General features: G+C 43.1%; 1 protein-coding gene across 1 annotated transcript in view; it reads left to right on the forward strand.

The window, feature by feature from the left end:
- The window catches only part of Cfi (complement factor I), a 37,711-nt gene that overhangs the window by 5,212 nt on the left and 14,402 nt on the right, over positions 1-18,097 (forward strand). The window contains 4 exon segments of the mRNA XM_028856698.2: positions 7,584-7,863; positions 11,326-11,479; positions 13,539-13,720; positions 17,955-18,068. Coding sequence (XP_028712531.2) covers positions 7,584-7,863; positions 11,326-11,479; positions 13,539-13,720; positions 17,955-18,068 — 730 coding nt within the window.

Raw genomic sequence — 18,097 nt, forward strand, 5'->3', positions numbered from 1 at the left:
CCAACATCTCCTTTAAAATAACTTACATCTGGGCAGTGGTAGCCTTCAATCCCAGCACTCGGGAGGCAGACCCAGGCAGAAGGCCACTCTCCAGGTCTACAGAGTGAGTTCCAGGACAGCCAGGCTACACAGAGAAATCCTGTCTTGAAAAAAAAAAAATCATTAGCTTAATTCCCATGACCTCACTTTCTTCTACCAGATCCCGCTTAAGAGTTTCCTGTCACATTATAAGCTGGGAACCAAGGCTTCAACCATGGGCCTTTAGATCCAAACACAGAGTATGACTCATCTCTTCCACCTGGCCTGTAGACTGAGGTCATCAAGAAGTCTGTAATTGCTGGTGGAAGCCTGAGCCACCTGATACTTCTCAACTTTATTTTTGCCACAAAGTTTCCTCCATGGTCACTCTGACACAGCTTGAACCTCAGTAGGGTTTTAACACTCAGTTTCAGAAGCCCTTTGAGACTCACAAAGCAAAGCTTTTACCCAACCATAGTGTCTACAAATTCTATTAAGTACATAAAATCTCCATTAGCTCTGGGCATCATAGTAAAGTTAATTTGCCAAAATTGCCGAAGTTCTCCAGCTCTGGTGCCTCTGGACTAAGCTCCTTTTGCTATGAGGGGAGTCCCTTTGCTTTGGGACATGCTAGATGTATCTCCAAGTCCCCTTTTGAACACTTTGGAAGTCCTATAATGTTTTCTTTACCCATGGGAACCCCATATAGGGTGCTCTGGTATGTTTGACTTATTACATCCTTCATAACACATTCACAGATGAAGACTTTATCTTCTGTGTTATATAAGGGATCCAGCCTTCTTTGGGTCTGGAAGTAGGAAGAACTCCAATTGAATCCCCATTGTTGGCTCTTGTTAAGCCCTCAGGAACATTCTCGTGTGTGGTCTATACATGTGTGCTCACCCATTTGAGCATAGTGGGAGAACCAAAGGTCAGCTTCACGTGTCTTCTTCAATTGTTCTCCAGCTTATCTTGTGAGTCAGGGTCTCCTGTCATGCCTGGCTTTCACACTGGTACTGGGATTCCAAAATCAGGTAGGTACTCTTGCCTACACAGAAAGACTTTACCCTCTCAGCAATTGCCCCAGGCCCCTTGGGACCATTCTTAGAGAATATTCGTGAAATCCCAAGAATCAACAATCAGGGACATTTGGGGGAGCCTTGGGCCTCCAGGCCTGGCCATTAGCTTTGCTTTCTGGTTTGCTCTATCGCTTCCTTGAATAGGCACATAATTTGATATCTGTATCTGGAATTTTCCTTGGGCTGCCAGCCAATTCCCAAATAAAGACACTGAGACTTATTATTAATTAAGAATGCTCAGCCTTAGCTTAGGCTCGCCCCACTGGCTCTTTAACTTAATTTAACCTGTTTCTCTTCATCCACATTTTGCCTCAGGGCTTTTTACCTTCCTTTCATTCTGTATGTCCTACTTCCCTGCTTCCTCCATGTCTGTCCGGCTAGCCCCTGGTGTCTCCCTGTCTTTTTCTTTCTTCCTTGAGCCTAAATTTCTCCTCCTCCTTACTCTCCCTGCCCACAAGTTCCACCTATACCTCCTCCCTCGATATTGGCAATTCAGATTTTTATTTAGGTGCCTTAGGCAGGCAAGATAAAACAGTAACACATCTTTACATAGTTAAACAAATGCAACATATCTTTGCAGAGTTAAATATTATGCAACATCTGTTGTCATAGACAATGGCCAGTGACTCCAGGACAACTTCAAATAAATCTGAAGCTTGCTAGCCTGTTAAATTTCTCTCCCTTAAGCATTTAACAGTCCGTCTCTTTCCAAATTGATCCACGGGGCTTGGAGTGTAGCTTGGTGTTACAGTGTTTGTTTAGTGTGTGCCAGATCCTGGATTTGATTCCCGGCACCACCACCATGACTACCAACAACAGCAGCAATGATTTCCTGGGCACAAACCCTGAAAAAGCACATTTTGTGCTCTCTCATCCTTACCCAGATGAAGGGTCCTTGCTAGAGCTATAAATTTCATCTTCTGGATGAAGGGGCTTCTGTTTCCACTGTTGTTTGATGTGATATCACTGGATGCTCATCTTACAAGTTCTTGTTCCATAGAACCACTTCCAACTGTGAACACCCTATAGCAGGACTGTTAGAATAGGATGGCTAGAATAAACTCATTCAATCTGGATACAAGCATACACAGGTTCTTTAGTATGTTGTGACTTTTTTTTTCAGGATGATATTAGGATAGTATGGAAGAAAAAGCAACTTTGGGATCCAGAACTATAGGCCAACTGAGATCTCCAGTCAGGGTGGTAAGTTAGGGTTTGAAACCACTGGGTCATCATCTTCGACAATTTGGCTAATGTCCCAAGTCTTGATTTTTGTAGTAGTAAAATCAGGTGTTAAGTGAGCCCAGAAAGGATATCTGAGGTCATATTCAAGAAAGGTACCCAGTAGCAGTTCTATATCTTTCTATATTATTTTAGTGGCTACAGCTTCAAATTTGTATTTTTTGGTGTGGGACAAATGTAAAAGTTTATGAGATCTTCCTTTAAAAAAATAGAGTTTTTTTCCCCCATTTCAGACTCCCATCTGCCCATATGTCCAGTCTTAGCTCTTAGAAGGTTTCTTAACTTTGTTCCAGCTTAGAGGCCACAGTCTGTTCAGGTGGCAGTTGGATGTCCATTCATCAGGCTCAAGGAGGACTCGGGCATAATTTTCAATAAATCTCATCCCAATGACTGAACAGCACATTCAGCATTCACGGGAAAACTATTCTTTTAGTATGTGTTTCCCATTTGACATCTAAGAAGAAAGAAAATAGGGTTTGTTTGTTTTGTTTGTTTGTTTGTTTTTATTTTTGCTTTTGGCTTTTGGTTTGTTGTTGTTTGTTTGTTTCATTTTGTTGTTTTGAGGTTTCCCCCAAGTCTTTGTCTTTCTGGAAAGGTTGAGAAGCTTACATTCAAAATTGAGAAGTCGACCTTGTGTCAATAAGAAAACCTGACAGTGTGTCTCTCACCATCCTAGTCACTAGGGCTCCATGAAGGAAGTTCTGACAGGAACAGTGGGGTCAGAATGAGCTCCAGAACTCGTTCTTAATCACTATCAGTGACCTCTGCATTTGGTGAACTACTCACTGTCCACTCTTTTCAAGAATTCTAGGTGTGGCTGGAGATATAGCTCACCTGCTGAGAACACTGACTGCTCTTCCAGAGCACCTGAGTTCAGTTCCCTGCACCCACATCAGGCGGCTCACAACCACTTGTAACTCCAGCTCCAGGGGATCAGATGCCCTCTTCTGGCCTCTGCGGGCATCTGCATTCATGTACATCTACATACGATTAAAAATAATTAAGTTTTTGAAAAGAATTCTATGTAGGTGGGGGCATTCCTTTTTCTTACTCTTTAATGGTCCTTGTGCTTGCTAAATATAGGGCACTGGATTAAAGGTTTCACAGTAGGGGGCGCCACCCAATTTGGGGATTAGGCCAGGGTTTTCTATCATAGGTCTAGTTATTCCTTGTGGCAAGTGACAGAATGGTCTTTGATCCATACATCTGCTAATTTCATCTTTTGATGCTCTGTTCTTTCTTAAATCTGGTCCTTGCTACTGAAAATGTTACAGGCATATTTGACCAGTGGAAACCCTGGCATCCCTAGGGCTTTATCTATCTCTTGCTACTTATTTTATCTTTTGGGGGTACTCTAGCCAATTAATGATAGCTCACCTTGGTTGCCAACTTGACACTGGGAAGAAGAACCCTCTGTTGAAGAATTGCCTCCAACAAATTGGCCTGCAAAGGACGTGTGTTGTGAGGCATTATCTTGACTGGTGGTTGATGGGGAAGGGCTCAGTGCATTGTGGGAGGTGCCATCCCTTGGGCAGGTTGGCCTAGGCTGTCAAAGTGTAAGAAGTGTTTGCCATGGTCTCTGAGTCAGTCCTCTAGGTTCCTGCTTTGAGTTCCTGACGTGGCTTCCCTCAGTGATAGACTGAAATCTGTAAGCCAAAGTTGTTTTGGATCCATGTTTTATCCCAGTAACAGAAACCAAACTAGAACACCAGTGAAAATCAGCTGTGTCATTTCTGTAGTCTGTGTATCAATATCTATGTATGATCTATTTGCTTCAAAAGTTCCAAGAATTCTGTAGGTCCTCACCGTTTTTATTTAGTTCTAATTGTTTAGTCTGCTTTGCCTTGGGACTTGTAATAGTTACTTTTCTGATGCTGTACTAAAATACCATAACCGTCGGGTGAAGTGTTGTGTGAAGTGTTGCATACCTTTAATCCCAGCACTTGGGAGGCAGAGGCAAGTAGATCTTTGTAAGTTCAAAGCCAGCTTCGTTTACATAGTGAGTTCCAGGACTGATGTTTTATCTTCAACACAGTGGCTGCACCTTAATCTACTGCTATTTCAGCCAGCAATTGCTTCTCCACAGTTACCAGCCTGCTTCTCCAGTTACCAGCCTGCTTCTCCACAGTCACCAGCCTGCTTCTCCACAGTTACCAGCCTGCTTCTCCACAGTTACCAGCCTGCTTCTCCACAGTTACCAGCCTGCTTCTCCACAGTTACCAGCCTGCTTCTCCACAGTTACCAGCCTGCTTCTCCACAGTTACCAGCCTGCTTCTCCACAGTTACCAGCCTGCTTCTCCACAGTTACCAGCCTGCTTCTCCACAGTTACCAGCCTGCTTCTCCACAGTTACCAGCCTGCTTCTCAGCAGTAGCCTAGCCACTCAGGCCGCAGCCTGGTGGTAATTCTGTTCCCACAGGCACTGGCTCTGTCGCTGCCACTAAAGATAGCTTTCACTAAATCTCTACCATTCTATTTTAAATAAGACTCGAGATTCAAAGGCTGGGGTGAAAACCTGCTAGCTCAGAGAGGCTGAGTAGCAACTAGCTAACCTTTTCTCCTTTCTGGTGTTTCTCAAAAAACTCGTCCTTCTGGTCCACTAAAACAAAATAAACCCATGCCACTCCAAATCCCTCCCTAATACTTCTGGTGTGTCTCTCTATCTCTCCCAGATGCCCTCGGATGCTCTATGATTACTTTCTGTCAACCAGTTGCTAACTCAGCTTCCTGACCCAAGGTTAATTTTATTTAATTAACGTAAATGTGAACTCGGGGTTCACAGTGTGATTGAATATCCCCCCAACATAGGACAGCCAGAACTACATAGTGAGATCCTATCTCAATAATAAATAAATTAATTAATTAATTAAACCAAACACCGTGACCAAGGCAGTTTATAAAAGGAGGGGTTTATTTGGGCTTACAGTTCCCAAGGGAAAGAAGTCTATGATGGGAGACTAGAGACATGGAAATAGGAGTTTAAGCAGCATACATGGCAGCAGGAACAGAACGCCAAGAGGTTTTCAGCTCTCTTGAGAAAAGTTGAGTGATATTTTCCAGTATTAAAGTTGTTTATTCTTTAGATTCAGTCATTTCACTTCCAGATGAGTGTCTGACAGGTGTAAATAGCACATGTGGGAGATTAATGGGTAAATTTATTGTAGTATTATTTACAGCAGTGAGAGAAGGGAACTAATTAAATTGCTTTTCAGATGGGGCCATTAGATGCAAACTGCAATGGTCAGGGGATTGGAGAGTAAACTATGATCTCACGTATGCACTACTGACCTCTGGAAAACCACAAGAACCAGGCTGATGATTTTTTTTTAATCCCCAAAGCAAAACAATAGAGTTGATTTCAAAACAATACGTCCTGTTTCTTTGGAGCAATTAGGGATAAGTATGCAAGGCTCGCTCTTCCTGCCCACACTGTACAGCCATCTCCCCACAAGTGCCAATGGCTTTCTGAGTCTGGGAAAGGAGAAATATTTACTTAATAATAATAATAATAATAATAAATAATAATAATAATAATAATAATAAATACCAGCCAAAGCAATATTGACCATATTGAACTTCCTCTGTAAGCTGAAACAATTCATTATTTGGTATTAATAAAGAGATGTTCTGCTTTTGAATCTAATCAGAATAATTGCTGGGTAAGAAGTTGTGGGGTATTTGGACCATGACTTTCCATGGGCTCTCCCCTAAGGATGAGGCAAACTAAATGGACCAGTCAAACCAGTGAGAGAACTTACAACTGAAGACCACAGTGAGAGAAATTAAATTATAGTGAGTGGACCTTACAATACTCTTTCACTGGGAAGGATTCTGGGATGGATGTTTACTCTTGAGATCCAAGTTACTTACTCTCTTCAGAAAAAGAGACAAAGCTTCATCTTGCTTCTTTTCGTGACCTTTCTACTTACTTTTCTTGGTGTTTTCCAAGGAAATCATTGTGCCAGTTGGATCATGCCATAATAATTAGGTCACCTCAAAATATCATCGGTATAAACTTTATTTAGTACACACATCTGTAGATTGAACAGGAACCAACTAAACTATGATGGGCTCAGCTGAGAAAGGCCTGTTTCTCTTATTTAGTGGTTAACTTCCCATTGGCTAGTCAAAGTCACGTGGCCAGGCCCAGAGTCCAAGGGTAGGGAATTACCCCTCGCCGCCAGGAAGAGGGACCGCTAAGGAATGAAATGAACATTAAGGCTGTATGCCTTGCATCACAACCGTCAACATGTCACTATTTGCACAAGACCCGAAATGTTTGTGTCTTCTCCTGCGTGTTCGTCATTGTCTTGCCTGCTAGCTCCTCTGTGGTCTGTTTCTCCATCATGTAGAGAATTAGAGGCCCAGAAATAAGCAGTCGACAAGATTTATTTCAGTAAAGATAGCACGGAAGCATACACAGCTCACGAAACCAGAGCCCCGTAGGGGTGAGGGCTCCAGAGAGGGAGCAACATCCGCCCCGCTTCTCAGGAATTTTTTAAAATAGGGTGTGGAGCAGGGCATTTCCCCTTCCTGGACCTGGCCCAGTGCATTTAGCCTGTTGGGTCATTTTAAATGACAGCAGGGTGCCGCAGCTGAGGTTCAAGTCCTGAGACAGGGAAGGGGTGTCAGCATGAGGAAATGACGGAGCATCTGACCACCAGATGAGTTTCACACAAGTGGCCGGCCCCAAATAGCTCGAGCCATCTCTATTTATACTTCAAAAATAAACATGTTTTTCCATACCAACAAACATGTTTTCCCCATGTAGTAGTAGTTCATTGAATGGCTTTGCATTTAATTAACAGAATTACTAACTGCCAAGCTTCAAATTAATCCTGTGAGATGTATTCAGCATCAAATTTGTTACTCCCTACCATGGCACTGAGATTCACTGATCTCTTCCAAGACCCACTTTTATGCGGGCCTTCTAATAGCTCAATTAATTGCATTCCTGGAACTTGCCACCCGTTACTGATATCGCTTCTAACCCTTCAAATGAAACTGCTAAAAGTAGGAGATATTACCCTCACTGTGCAGATGAGAACATTCACTCTTCAAGAGGGTAACTTGCCCCAAGTACCCACAACTGGGGTCAGGAGGCAGGTCTATCTGATTGGTGAGACCACCAGCCCATAGTCTCGCCTACGCTGCTGCTGGCTGGGTCTGTTTTGTTCTTTTCCTTCTCTTCCTCACATTCCGAGAACACAGAAAGCTTTTGTTTGTTGTTATTCCCTGTTCACAGCGCCTTTTCACATCGGGGCCGCCTCAGGAGGATCTGGTGGACCGGAAGTGCTTGCTGAACAAATACACGCTCCGCTCCTGTAACAAAGTCTTCTGCCAGCCGTGGCAGAAATGTGTCGACGGAACCTGTGTCTGCAAGCTCCCTTACCAGTGCCCCAAGAACGGCACCCCAGTGTGTGCCACCAACGGAAAGCAGTTCCCCACGTACTGTCACCAGAAGAGTTTCGAATGTCTAAATCCAGAGACGAAGTTCTCAAATAATGGAACATGCACAGATGGAGGTAAGAAAGACGGTGTGGTGACCAAGTCATTCTAACTTAGCGAGGGCGACGGCAAGTCACCCATCCTCTCACCAAAGGCTTCCTCTGTGAAACAGTCTGATGACAAGTCTTTACACCGGGGCTTCTTAAACTTGTTTCCACTCATGACCCCCTTTTCACTCAGGAAAATTCTGGGGTGACTCTAAGTATATGAGTATACGAAATGGGCTACAAATCAATTATTGGCTAATGATTTCAAGAAGTTGATTTAAAAATGTCTCTGATGTGTGTATTTTACCATTTATTTTACCATTTATTAAGCAGGAAAGCAAATTTGCATTCTAATGAGATGGATGTACTTAACATGAGTTAATCCTGCCTGAATATTTGACATCGTAGGGCATAATCTTCAGTGTTTTTCAGAGTTGATCAACATTTTGGTTCTAGAGCCCCTCAATGCTGAGAATCTTGTTTCACGTACATTCATTATACAAAGTGGCAGAAGTATGCTCAGGACCATCTCAGAAATTGTTGGAAATTCTGTTCTGATCTCAAGCCAATATCCATTTAACCATTAAAAAAGAAAAACAACACTACTGAAGTCAGCAACTCAAGTAAGAGTTTTTAAAAATCGAACATTCTAGTCCAATCCAATCCAAAGATGCGCACTAATCTGAGGCTCCTGTGCTGAGAAGTGGGAGAAACTATTAGGAGTCTTTGTGTTCTGTAATTAATCATTTCATTTCTGCAGGAGGAAAAAAGCTTTGTATGTACAGTAAAAAATGTCCCAGCAGCCTTGGATTTGAGCCAAGGTATTTCAGGCAGCATGCATCCACACTGCACAGCATGACGCATGCTCACTGGAAAGAGAGCCTGTTGTGTGTTCAGAAACATGGCTGCAGTGAATGCAATGTCACATGAAGCAACAGGGTCACGCACTGCCAGAAACGCCTCAGATCATCGCACACATTTGATGGTTTCTCTCTTTTTTCCCCTTTCATTCTTTTGTTTTGTTTTGTTTTGTTCTGTTTGTTTTTGAGACAGGGTTTCTCTGTGTAGCCCTGGCTGTCCTGGAACTCTGTAGACCAGAGTTCTGAAGGCCTTGCATCCAGAGATCCACCTGCCTCTGCCTCCACCTCCCAAGTGCTGGGATTAAAAGTGCACACCACCTGCCAGCTACACATTGGATTTTTAATTAACTTTTGGTTGTGTTTTCAGGAACCTTTTAGCAACTTTTGCCATCCACAATCAACTAACCAACTCTGTGGAGGGTCATGACCCACCGTTTAAAAACTGTTTTTAGGTAGTAGTGATTGAAGTGACATCTAGAAAAAACCAGGGGTCACTAGAACACAGTCTTTCCTTGAGTCCCTGGGGCTCTGAGGTGCTGCTCTTTGCTGCTCAGCCCTTCAGAATGTCCCCACTCACTTCTACTTGGTTGAAGGGATTGTTCACCGGGCCATGCAATTGTTTCAGAATTCAGTGAAAAGTCTTGCTATGGAGGGCTGGAGCGATGGCTCAGCAGTTAAGAGAGCTCTTGTTCTTCCAGAGCACCAGAATTCAGAACCCAGCACCCTTGTTAGGTGCCTTACAACTGCCTGTCACTCCAGCTGCAGGAGATCCAAAGCCCTCTTCTGACCTCTGCTGGTGCTCCCTACACACACACACACACACACACACACACACACACACACACACACACATAATCATAAATCATAATCATCCACATAAATAAACAAGCAATCCTTAAAATGTCTTAGTATGAGATTGGTACTGATACAGCCTGCTCCGGCCTCAGCTCACCCACCAGAAATCTAACCTCAGTCACGTCTCCTGGTATCTGTCCCCTCAACACTGTCCTCCCCTCTACCCAGTCTCCACCCCATTGACACTGTTTATCCAAGGTTAGCAGGAGACAGTGCTGACCTGGGACCACGTCAGCACTTCAGGCAGGACCTTGTCTACACTCAGTCCAGGGGCCTGATGCAACTAGGAAGCTAGGATCCTGGCATGCAGCTTAGGAATCTATAAAATCTAAAAGAGTGGGGACCTCACTGCCAGTCAAGTTTAATGTCAAGTTCCTGTAAGCTTACCTGGCTGTTAAGTGACACTCTTAGTGACCTCTCTGGGCCCCATGTTCCATCACCTGTAAAGTATGAATAGTAGAAGTCTGTAAGTCCTGAGACTCTTGGGGGAATTAAATAAAAGGAAGCATGTAGGCTCTTTGCAAAGTCTGCAGAGGCAAAGACTCATTACAGTTTAGGATCCCAGGAAGACCCAGGTCTGCCCTCGGATGCAAAGTTACCGCACACGCTGTGTTTGGACAGGCATGCTTAAGACAGTCCTCTTAAAGGTACCGTGACACAGGTCTGCTCACGATAGCTTGGTGCTTAGGTCAAAGTGGTGAAAGTGGTGAGGTACTGTGCAAAAGAGGAATGGGGCTCCCCCTTTGGGTCAGTCTCTACTGCCTGCTGAAGGGCAAGAAGGCAGCGGCTGACATGCTCAGCATCACTTTTCTTCTGAATCACTGACGTCTTTACATTTGTGAGACTGCAGAAATCCTTCAGATGCTTTCTTTCACTGTTTCCTTCCCTCTAAGAGGGTGAGTGCTGGAGTAACGTTAGTGAAGAGTAGCGCCTTAGTAACTGTTCTATTGCTGTGGTGAGGCACCGTGACCAAGGCGACTTAGAAAAGAAAGCATTTAATTGGAGACTAACAGTTTTAGAGGGTGAGTCCAAGACCCTCACGGCAAGGAGGGAGTATGGCAACAGGCAGGCAGGCATGGTGCTGGAGCAGTAGCTGAGAGCTTATATCTTATCTGCAAGTTGGAGGGAGAGAGAGAAACAGAGACAGAGACACACACAGAGAGAGACTGAGCCTGGCATGGGCTTTTGAACCCTCAGCTCCCACCCAGTGGCATACTTCCTCCAATATGGCCACACCACCTTCCCAAACAGTTCTACCAGCCATTCAAACATGAGCTTCTGGGGGCCGTTCTCATTCAAACCACCACAGTTAGTAAAGCAAATTCCAATTCTCAGCTTCATGTCTTCAATTGAAGATAAATATAACTTTTATCTTTAAGGGTTGGTATGAGAATTTAGTGGTTTATGCCAATGAACAGCGTGGCCACTAACGATTAGGACTCATAAAATAATAGCTTATTGCTGGGCGGTGGTGGCGCACGCCTTTAATCCCAGCACTCGGGAGGCAGAGCCAGGCGAATCTCTGTGAGTTCGAGGCCAGCCTGGTCTACCAAGTGAGTCCCAGGAAAGGCATAAAGCTACACAGAACCCTGTCTCGAAAAACCAAATAATAATAATAATAATAATAATAATAATAATAATAATAATAGCTTATCATTTGTTAAAACCATTATGATGTTCAAAGTAAATCTAAAGTTAGGTATTTTAATAAAGACAAGTTAAAAAGGAAGAAAATAAATGAAATATTGTCTGTCCAACCTTTTTTTTTTTATTTTAGGAAAATTTAATGTTTCCTTAAGTTATGGATCTACAGATGCAGAGGGAATTGTTCAAGTCAAACTTGTGGACCAAGATGAGAAAATGTTCATATGTAAAAAAAGCTGGAGCATAAAGGAAGCCCATGTGGCCTGCTTTGACCTTGGATTTCAACAGTGAGTGCTTGTCTCAAAGGATTGAACAGACAATGAATTTCATTGTTCCAGCTGTTTTCTTTCTGACTGGTTGATCTCTCTGTGCTGTAAATGCCCTTACATGTAAGCTGAGAATCTAACCAACCACCTCCCAGCACTGTGGTGAGGGCTGAATGTGTCCGAGTTTGCCCAGCCGTGAGAGTTCTGTGAGCAGAGAGCACCATGCTTCTGGACAGATCCTGTGGAGACTTTTACACCCTCAAATACACTCCTGACTTTCATGCATCCAGAGGAACGTCCATTTTTTCAGATCTCATATTGTTTATTTATGGCCTTTCTCTTTTATCCTCTGTTAGCCTTGCAGAGATGTTTGTAATTGTAAATGCTCTTATTTCTTTATTTCTATGTCCTTACTGTTTGCTGTTATCTCTAACTATGCCATTTCCCTATTTAATTTCCCCTTCCATTATTATTATTATTTTATTGAAGAGGACAGTGCCGGGGATCGAGCCCAGGGCCTCATGGCCAGGAGTCAGTACAGCCCCAGCCCACCCTTCTGATTTGTTTCTGATTCGTTTTGTGTTGAATGCTTAACTTAAACCATTTGCAGGTGCTCTTACTTTACCGACAGACATACTGGAGGTACAATTTCCCTCTGGGAATGCTTCCTCTGTACTCTCTACGGTTCCACAAGTGGCGTTTTATTTATTGTTTTTCATAACATAAATGACATTTATGTTTATGTTTCCATAAGTAACTAGAAATACCTCTCTGTTCTCTTTTTGCTTTCATTCTAGTTAATCTGTTACTGACATTGCAATTAGTATTTTATTTTTATTTCCATTTCTGATGCATCTTTGCTCAACTTTTAATTTTAACCTATTTTCCTCTATAAAGAGAAGCAGGAAGCAATTGAGTATCCTAGAATAACAGTTCACCGTGAGTCATCATCTCTGGACTGTTGGGTAAAACAGAGACGCTTCTTTTCACATATTTTGAACACACTGAGACTTCATTAGAGAATAGCATTATATTAATTACTTTTTGCATTGCATTGACCAAAAAAAGTGTAAGAGGGAAACTTAGCAACAGAAACTGTGTATTCTGGCTCTCAGTTTCAGAGAGTTCCCTGTCATGAACAGGTCCACTGTTTCTAGGTCTGTGGTGAGGCAGATTATCAGGAGGGTAGAAATGTGTGAAGCAGAGGATACTAGTGGTGGACAGGAAACAAGGGGTCCTAAGCATATGCCCCTACTGACCTGCTTCTTCCAATGAGACAACACCCTTTGACCATTCAAAACAAGGCTATCATATTATGAACACAGCAAGGGATTAAATTATTCATTAGGTCAGAGTCTTCACGACTAGTTCCCTCTGGAAATGTTCCTTCTCATAGACACAGCCAGCAGTGTGCTTTTCCTGAAAAGAATTGACAACCAAAATTCACCTTCAAAGAGATGCCAAAATACCACCTCAATACTATCAAGGCTGAAACAAAGAGGTAGTTTATTGTAAAAACCAAACAAAACTGCTAGAGTTCAAACAAGCTGACCTCCCACATCTTAAGCAATAATGAGATCAACCAGGTAAGGGTTCCAAAATGGGGGGCAGGTGTGAAGACTCCTCAAAAGAAAAGATGGGAAGTTTGTGCTGACCTTTTCTGACGTATACTTCCAGAATCCTCAGATCAAGGCAATGCACTCTGTTTTGTGAAGAAAAAAGTAGTAACATGATAAAAAAAAAAAAAAAAAAAGTCAGGCATGACCCTCTCCGATGGAAAGGAAACATCAAAGGTAAAGAAAGCATTCCTCCTCAGTAAAAGCTGGAAAACAAGACTTGTGGAATGTTCGTCATGCTTTCAACCCTGACCACTTGGTTGAAATTGATTATTTTAGTTCATCGTTACAAAACCCAAATTATGGTTCAAGTGAAGGTTTTAAGGCAAAGAGAAGGAGGATGTTAGTGTCTCCTATAATTTGTAAATCATTTTAGGAGAAAAATTGCTGTAGCTTCCTACAATAAGGTTATAAACACAAAGTTGAATTGTTCCCCCATCAGATTTCACTCATTCTGTTCACAGGGGTGCTCTTGTCACACAAAGACCGTTTAATATACCTGGAAATCTCCATATAAACCGCACCGAATGCCTGCATGTACGTTGCCGGGGAGTAGAGACCAGTTTGGCGGAGTGCACCTTTATCAAGAGAAGAACTAACACTTTCCAGGGCTTAGCCGATGTAGTGTGTTACACACAGGATGCAGGTTGGCAGAGTATTTCCATCAAGATTGCTTCTTTCATAAATGCCTATATTAAGTAAACAATGATGGATATGCAATTGTCAGTCAAGGAGACAATGATGCCTCTACTAAGTTTGGGGTTTAGAACTGTCTTACTTAGGGTCTCTATTGCTGTGAAGAGACACCAGGACCATAGCAACTCTTACAAAGGAAATCATTTAATTGGGTGGCTTTCCACAAGAACCTATATTTGTGACCTCCATTGTTCTTTTTGTCAGTCAAAACCTGCCGCCCAGGTTCCTGTGTGGAAGCAAAATATCTGCCTCCTCTTTGCTTCTCTGAATATGTGAACTCAAATAACCATAGCAAATAAGTTGATTAAATATGAAGAGACACCTTGGCACCCCTTTTGAGCATTAAATCATATGTACATTATTATATTTCTTTAAAATGCTTAAGTGACAACCTCATTGCCTCAGTTTCCCCTGAAACCACATTAGAAATATTTTGGTATATGTATGGGGCCAAAGACCAGAACTATTACCCTTTCTAGTTCTAAGAAAAGCAAAGTACTAGAACATGTAAATGTCTAGCCCATGTGTGTCCAAAAAGTGGAGGCTGGGTTAGTGTAGGAGCAAAAGAAGAGGGGTGAGCAGTAAAGGGGTCACCCCATGACAGGTGATGCTCCAGGCTCCTGAATCCTCTGTGCTAGTAACTAAAACACTTAATGATTTGTTTTATTTTCATTTCTAGATTGTTTTGGTTTTTAGTTTTAATAATCATATACAATATTTTGTGATTAAATTACTCCCCAGTAACCTCTCTTATTATCCCTTCCCTGTGAACCCTTTCTTCTTGCCAACAAATCTCCATTTTGCTTTCATTACTTTTTTTTTTTTTTTTTTGAGAGTCAGGGTCTTACTATGTATCCTTGGCTGTCCTGGAACTCCCTCTGTAGCCCAGGCTGGCCTTAAACATAGAGAACTCTGCCAGCCTCTGCCTCCCAAGTGCTAGGGCTAAAGACAAGCCCAGCTCTCCTCCTTCACCCTCCCCACAGTGAGTTTAGTTTGGGCTGCTTGTATAAGCCTAAGTAAGGAGTTCTTTTTTTGGGAGCATGAGCAACTCACCAGTGCCCACACTACCAAAGAAAAGCACATGCACACACACACACACACATACACACGCACACACGTACACACGTGCACACACACTGCCAGTAGTTCCTCAGGAAGGAGTGTGGCCTTGTAGACACCTCTCTGACCATGATGAAATGCTGAAGGACTGTCTGTTTAGGCCGTGTGCGTGTGCGTGGGTGCCCGCGTACACACACACACACACACGCACACGCACGCGCACGCGCACGCGCACGCACACGCACACGCACATAGCTACTGTGTTATGTGGCTGACAGTGTTTCACAGCACTCCTCCCCATTTTCCAGCTCGCACATTCTTTCCATCCCCTCGTCTGCAATGGCCCCTGGGCCTTAGAGAGGGTGATAGAGATGTGTCCTGTTTACGGCTGAGCACTCAGTAGTCTCTTCCGTTCTCAGCAAACTGACCAGACCTAAGCGTCTGCAGCATCAACCTTCATCCACAGCACACAGGGGCATCTCTGCCCCAAGGCAGAGTTACACTAGTCCATGGATATAAACAAGTATTGCGAAGGCATCTGGACACTAGGACCATTGAGCAAATGACAGTAGTAGTATCTTAGTCACTGTTTTTATTGCTGTGAAGAGACATCATGACCAAGGAAACTTTTATAAAAAGAAAGCATTTAACTGGGGCCTGACTACAGTTCAGAGGTTTAGTCCATTATCGTCATGGCAGGGAGCATGGCAGCGTGCAGGCAGACATGGTGCTGGAGAAATAGCTGAGTGCTACAGAGAGAGAGCTAGAGAGACAGAGACAGACACAGAGAAAGACAGAGAGAGAGCGCGAGAGAGTGAGAGAGTGAGAGAGCGAGAGAGAGCGAGAGCGAGAGCGAGAGCGAGAGCGAGAGCGAGAGAGAGAGCGAGAGCGAGAGCGAGAGCGAGAGAGAGAGAGAGAGAGAGAGAGAGAGAGAGAGAGACAGACAGGCAGGCAGAGACAGAGACAGACTGGGCCTGTCTTGGGCTTTTGAAACCTTAAAGCCCATACCCAGTGACATATTTCCTCCAACAAGGCCACACCTTCTAATCCTTCTAATCCTTTCAAACCGTTCTATACCCTGATGACCAGGCATTGAAATATATGAGCCTATGAGGGTCATTCTTATTCAAACCATTATAATGAGGTTCTCCCCTAGGGTCTATGACTTGTCATTCATAGAGATTTCACCTGCCTTACAGTACCAGGCATGTAGTCCCTCCCACAAAGCAGGCCTCAATCCAATCAGAAATTGGTGATTGCCCCCCCAAACAGTCAGGCTACTATCACATCAGTGGGCATATCTTGCCTGGACGATTGATATTATAGCATGCAGGGTCCCCCTCTAGACTGTTGATAAGTTTTCTTCCCCAGCAGCTTACATAGCACTTTCTGGTACCATGTAAGCTAGCCATCAAGGAGGAAGTTCACAGCTTAGATCCAGCTTGATTTCTATGTGTCTTACAGACAAAGTGTGCGGTGTCATCAGCAACAGGCCCTTACAATCTAGTTATGATGAGCAGCCAAGAATAATGGCGGGAGCCTTTACTATTTGGAGAGTTCCTTGGGAACTCTCTGACCAAAACTCATAGGGAGGTCTTCCACACCCAGTGCAGTGGTTCTCATTTAAAAAAAAAAATTGTAAGTCTGAGAGTAGCATTATCCACCTACGTAGGATATCTTTGCTCCAACTTCTTTTTATTATTTCTTAACTAGATGATAAAGTAGGTTTCTATATGGCTTTTTCACAATCCTTTGTTTTTACAGTCCTTCCCCAATCCTCACATCTTCCCCACCCTCCCACCCCCAAGTCTGTTCAAACCTTTTGGTTGCCTTGTATCTCCCATTGTTAGTCTTTTTCTCTATTGCCTCCACCCACCCCATGGCTCCTTTCTTCCTTCCTGGCCTCCACTGACACTCATGCCAACCTACACACAGAAATCTAGAAATTCAAAACTAGAACCCACATTTGAGAGAAAAGGTACAGCATTTGTCTTTCCAGGCCTAGATTGTCTCATTTAGCATAAACATTTTCATTTCCATGCAAACTTAATTTTTATGACTGAATAAAATTCCATTGTGTATGTGTACCACATTATCCATTCGTCAGTTGATGAACAACTAAGCCAATTCCATTTCCTAACTATTGTGAATAGACCATCAGAGAACATAGATGTGAGAGTATCCTTGTCATAAGGTATAGAGATTTTTAGATATATGTGTGGGAGTGATCTAGCTGAGTCACATGAAAGTTCTATTTTTAGCTTTTTTTTTTTTTTTTCCAAGACAGGGTTTCTCTGTGTAGTTTTTGTGCCTGTCCTGGATCTCGCTCTGTAGACCAGGCTGGCCTCGAACTCACAGAGATCTGCCTGGCTCTGCCTCCCAAGTGCTGAGATTAAAGGCGTGTGCCACCGCCGCCTGGCATATTTTTAGCTTTTTTAAGGGAACCTCCACACTGATTTCCATAGTGGCTGCACCAATTTATATTCCCATCAGAAGTGAACAAGGGTTCCCTTCTCCCCAAATCCTCACCAGCGTTTCTTGTCATCTGACTCAGTTCTAACAGCCATCCACTGGGGTAAGATAGACTCTAGAAGTAGTTTTAAGTTGAATTTCCCTCTGGCTAATGATGTTTAACCCCCTCTAAAGTGATTATTAGCCAGCTGAATTTCTTCTTTTAAGAACTCTCTGTTCAATTCCAGAGCTCATTTTCTGGTTATGTTCCTTGTTTTCTTGATTTTCAAAAAATGCCATGTATATTCTATATATTAATCTTTTGTATTAAAATTAATCATATGTGTAACTGGCAAGTATTTGCCATTCTGCAGACTGCTCCTTCATTTTATTGATTTAATTTTAATTAATGTATTAACTTACTTGACTTACTTCTGGTTTAGGGATGGGATCTTGCTATTTAGTTCAGGTTAACCTCAGGTCTGCAGTGACCCCTCTGTCTCAGCCTCCAGGGTGCTGGGATTAGAGAAAGGTGCAATCATTGCCCACTCCTTCGTATCATTTCTGGAAGTCATATTTTGAATCTTAGTTTCTCCCCGTATCCCGTAATGTGTTCAGGATGTTATACCACAAGTCCGTAAATAAATGTCACAAAGAGAATACCTGCTTTACAGATTCTCCAACCAATCAGTCCTTCCAGTGTGTGAACGGGAAACACATTCCTCAGGAGAAAGTGTGCAATGGTGTCGATGAATGTGGAGATCAAAGTGATGAGCTGTGTTGCAAAGGTAGGGACAGACCCCCTATTCACATCCCC

This window comes from Peromyscus leucopus, chromosome 6 (genome assembly GCF_004664715.2).
Source record: "Peromyscus leucopus breed LL Stock chromosome 6, UCI_PerLeu_2.1, whole genome shotgun sequence".
In the NCBI taxonomy this organism is placed as follows: Eukaryota; Metazoa; Chordata; class Mammalia; order Rodentia; family Cricetidae; genus Peromyscus; species Peromyscus leucopus.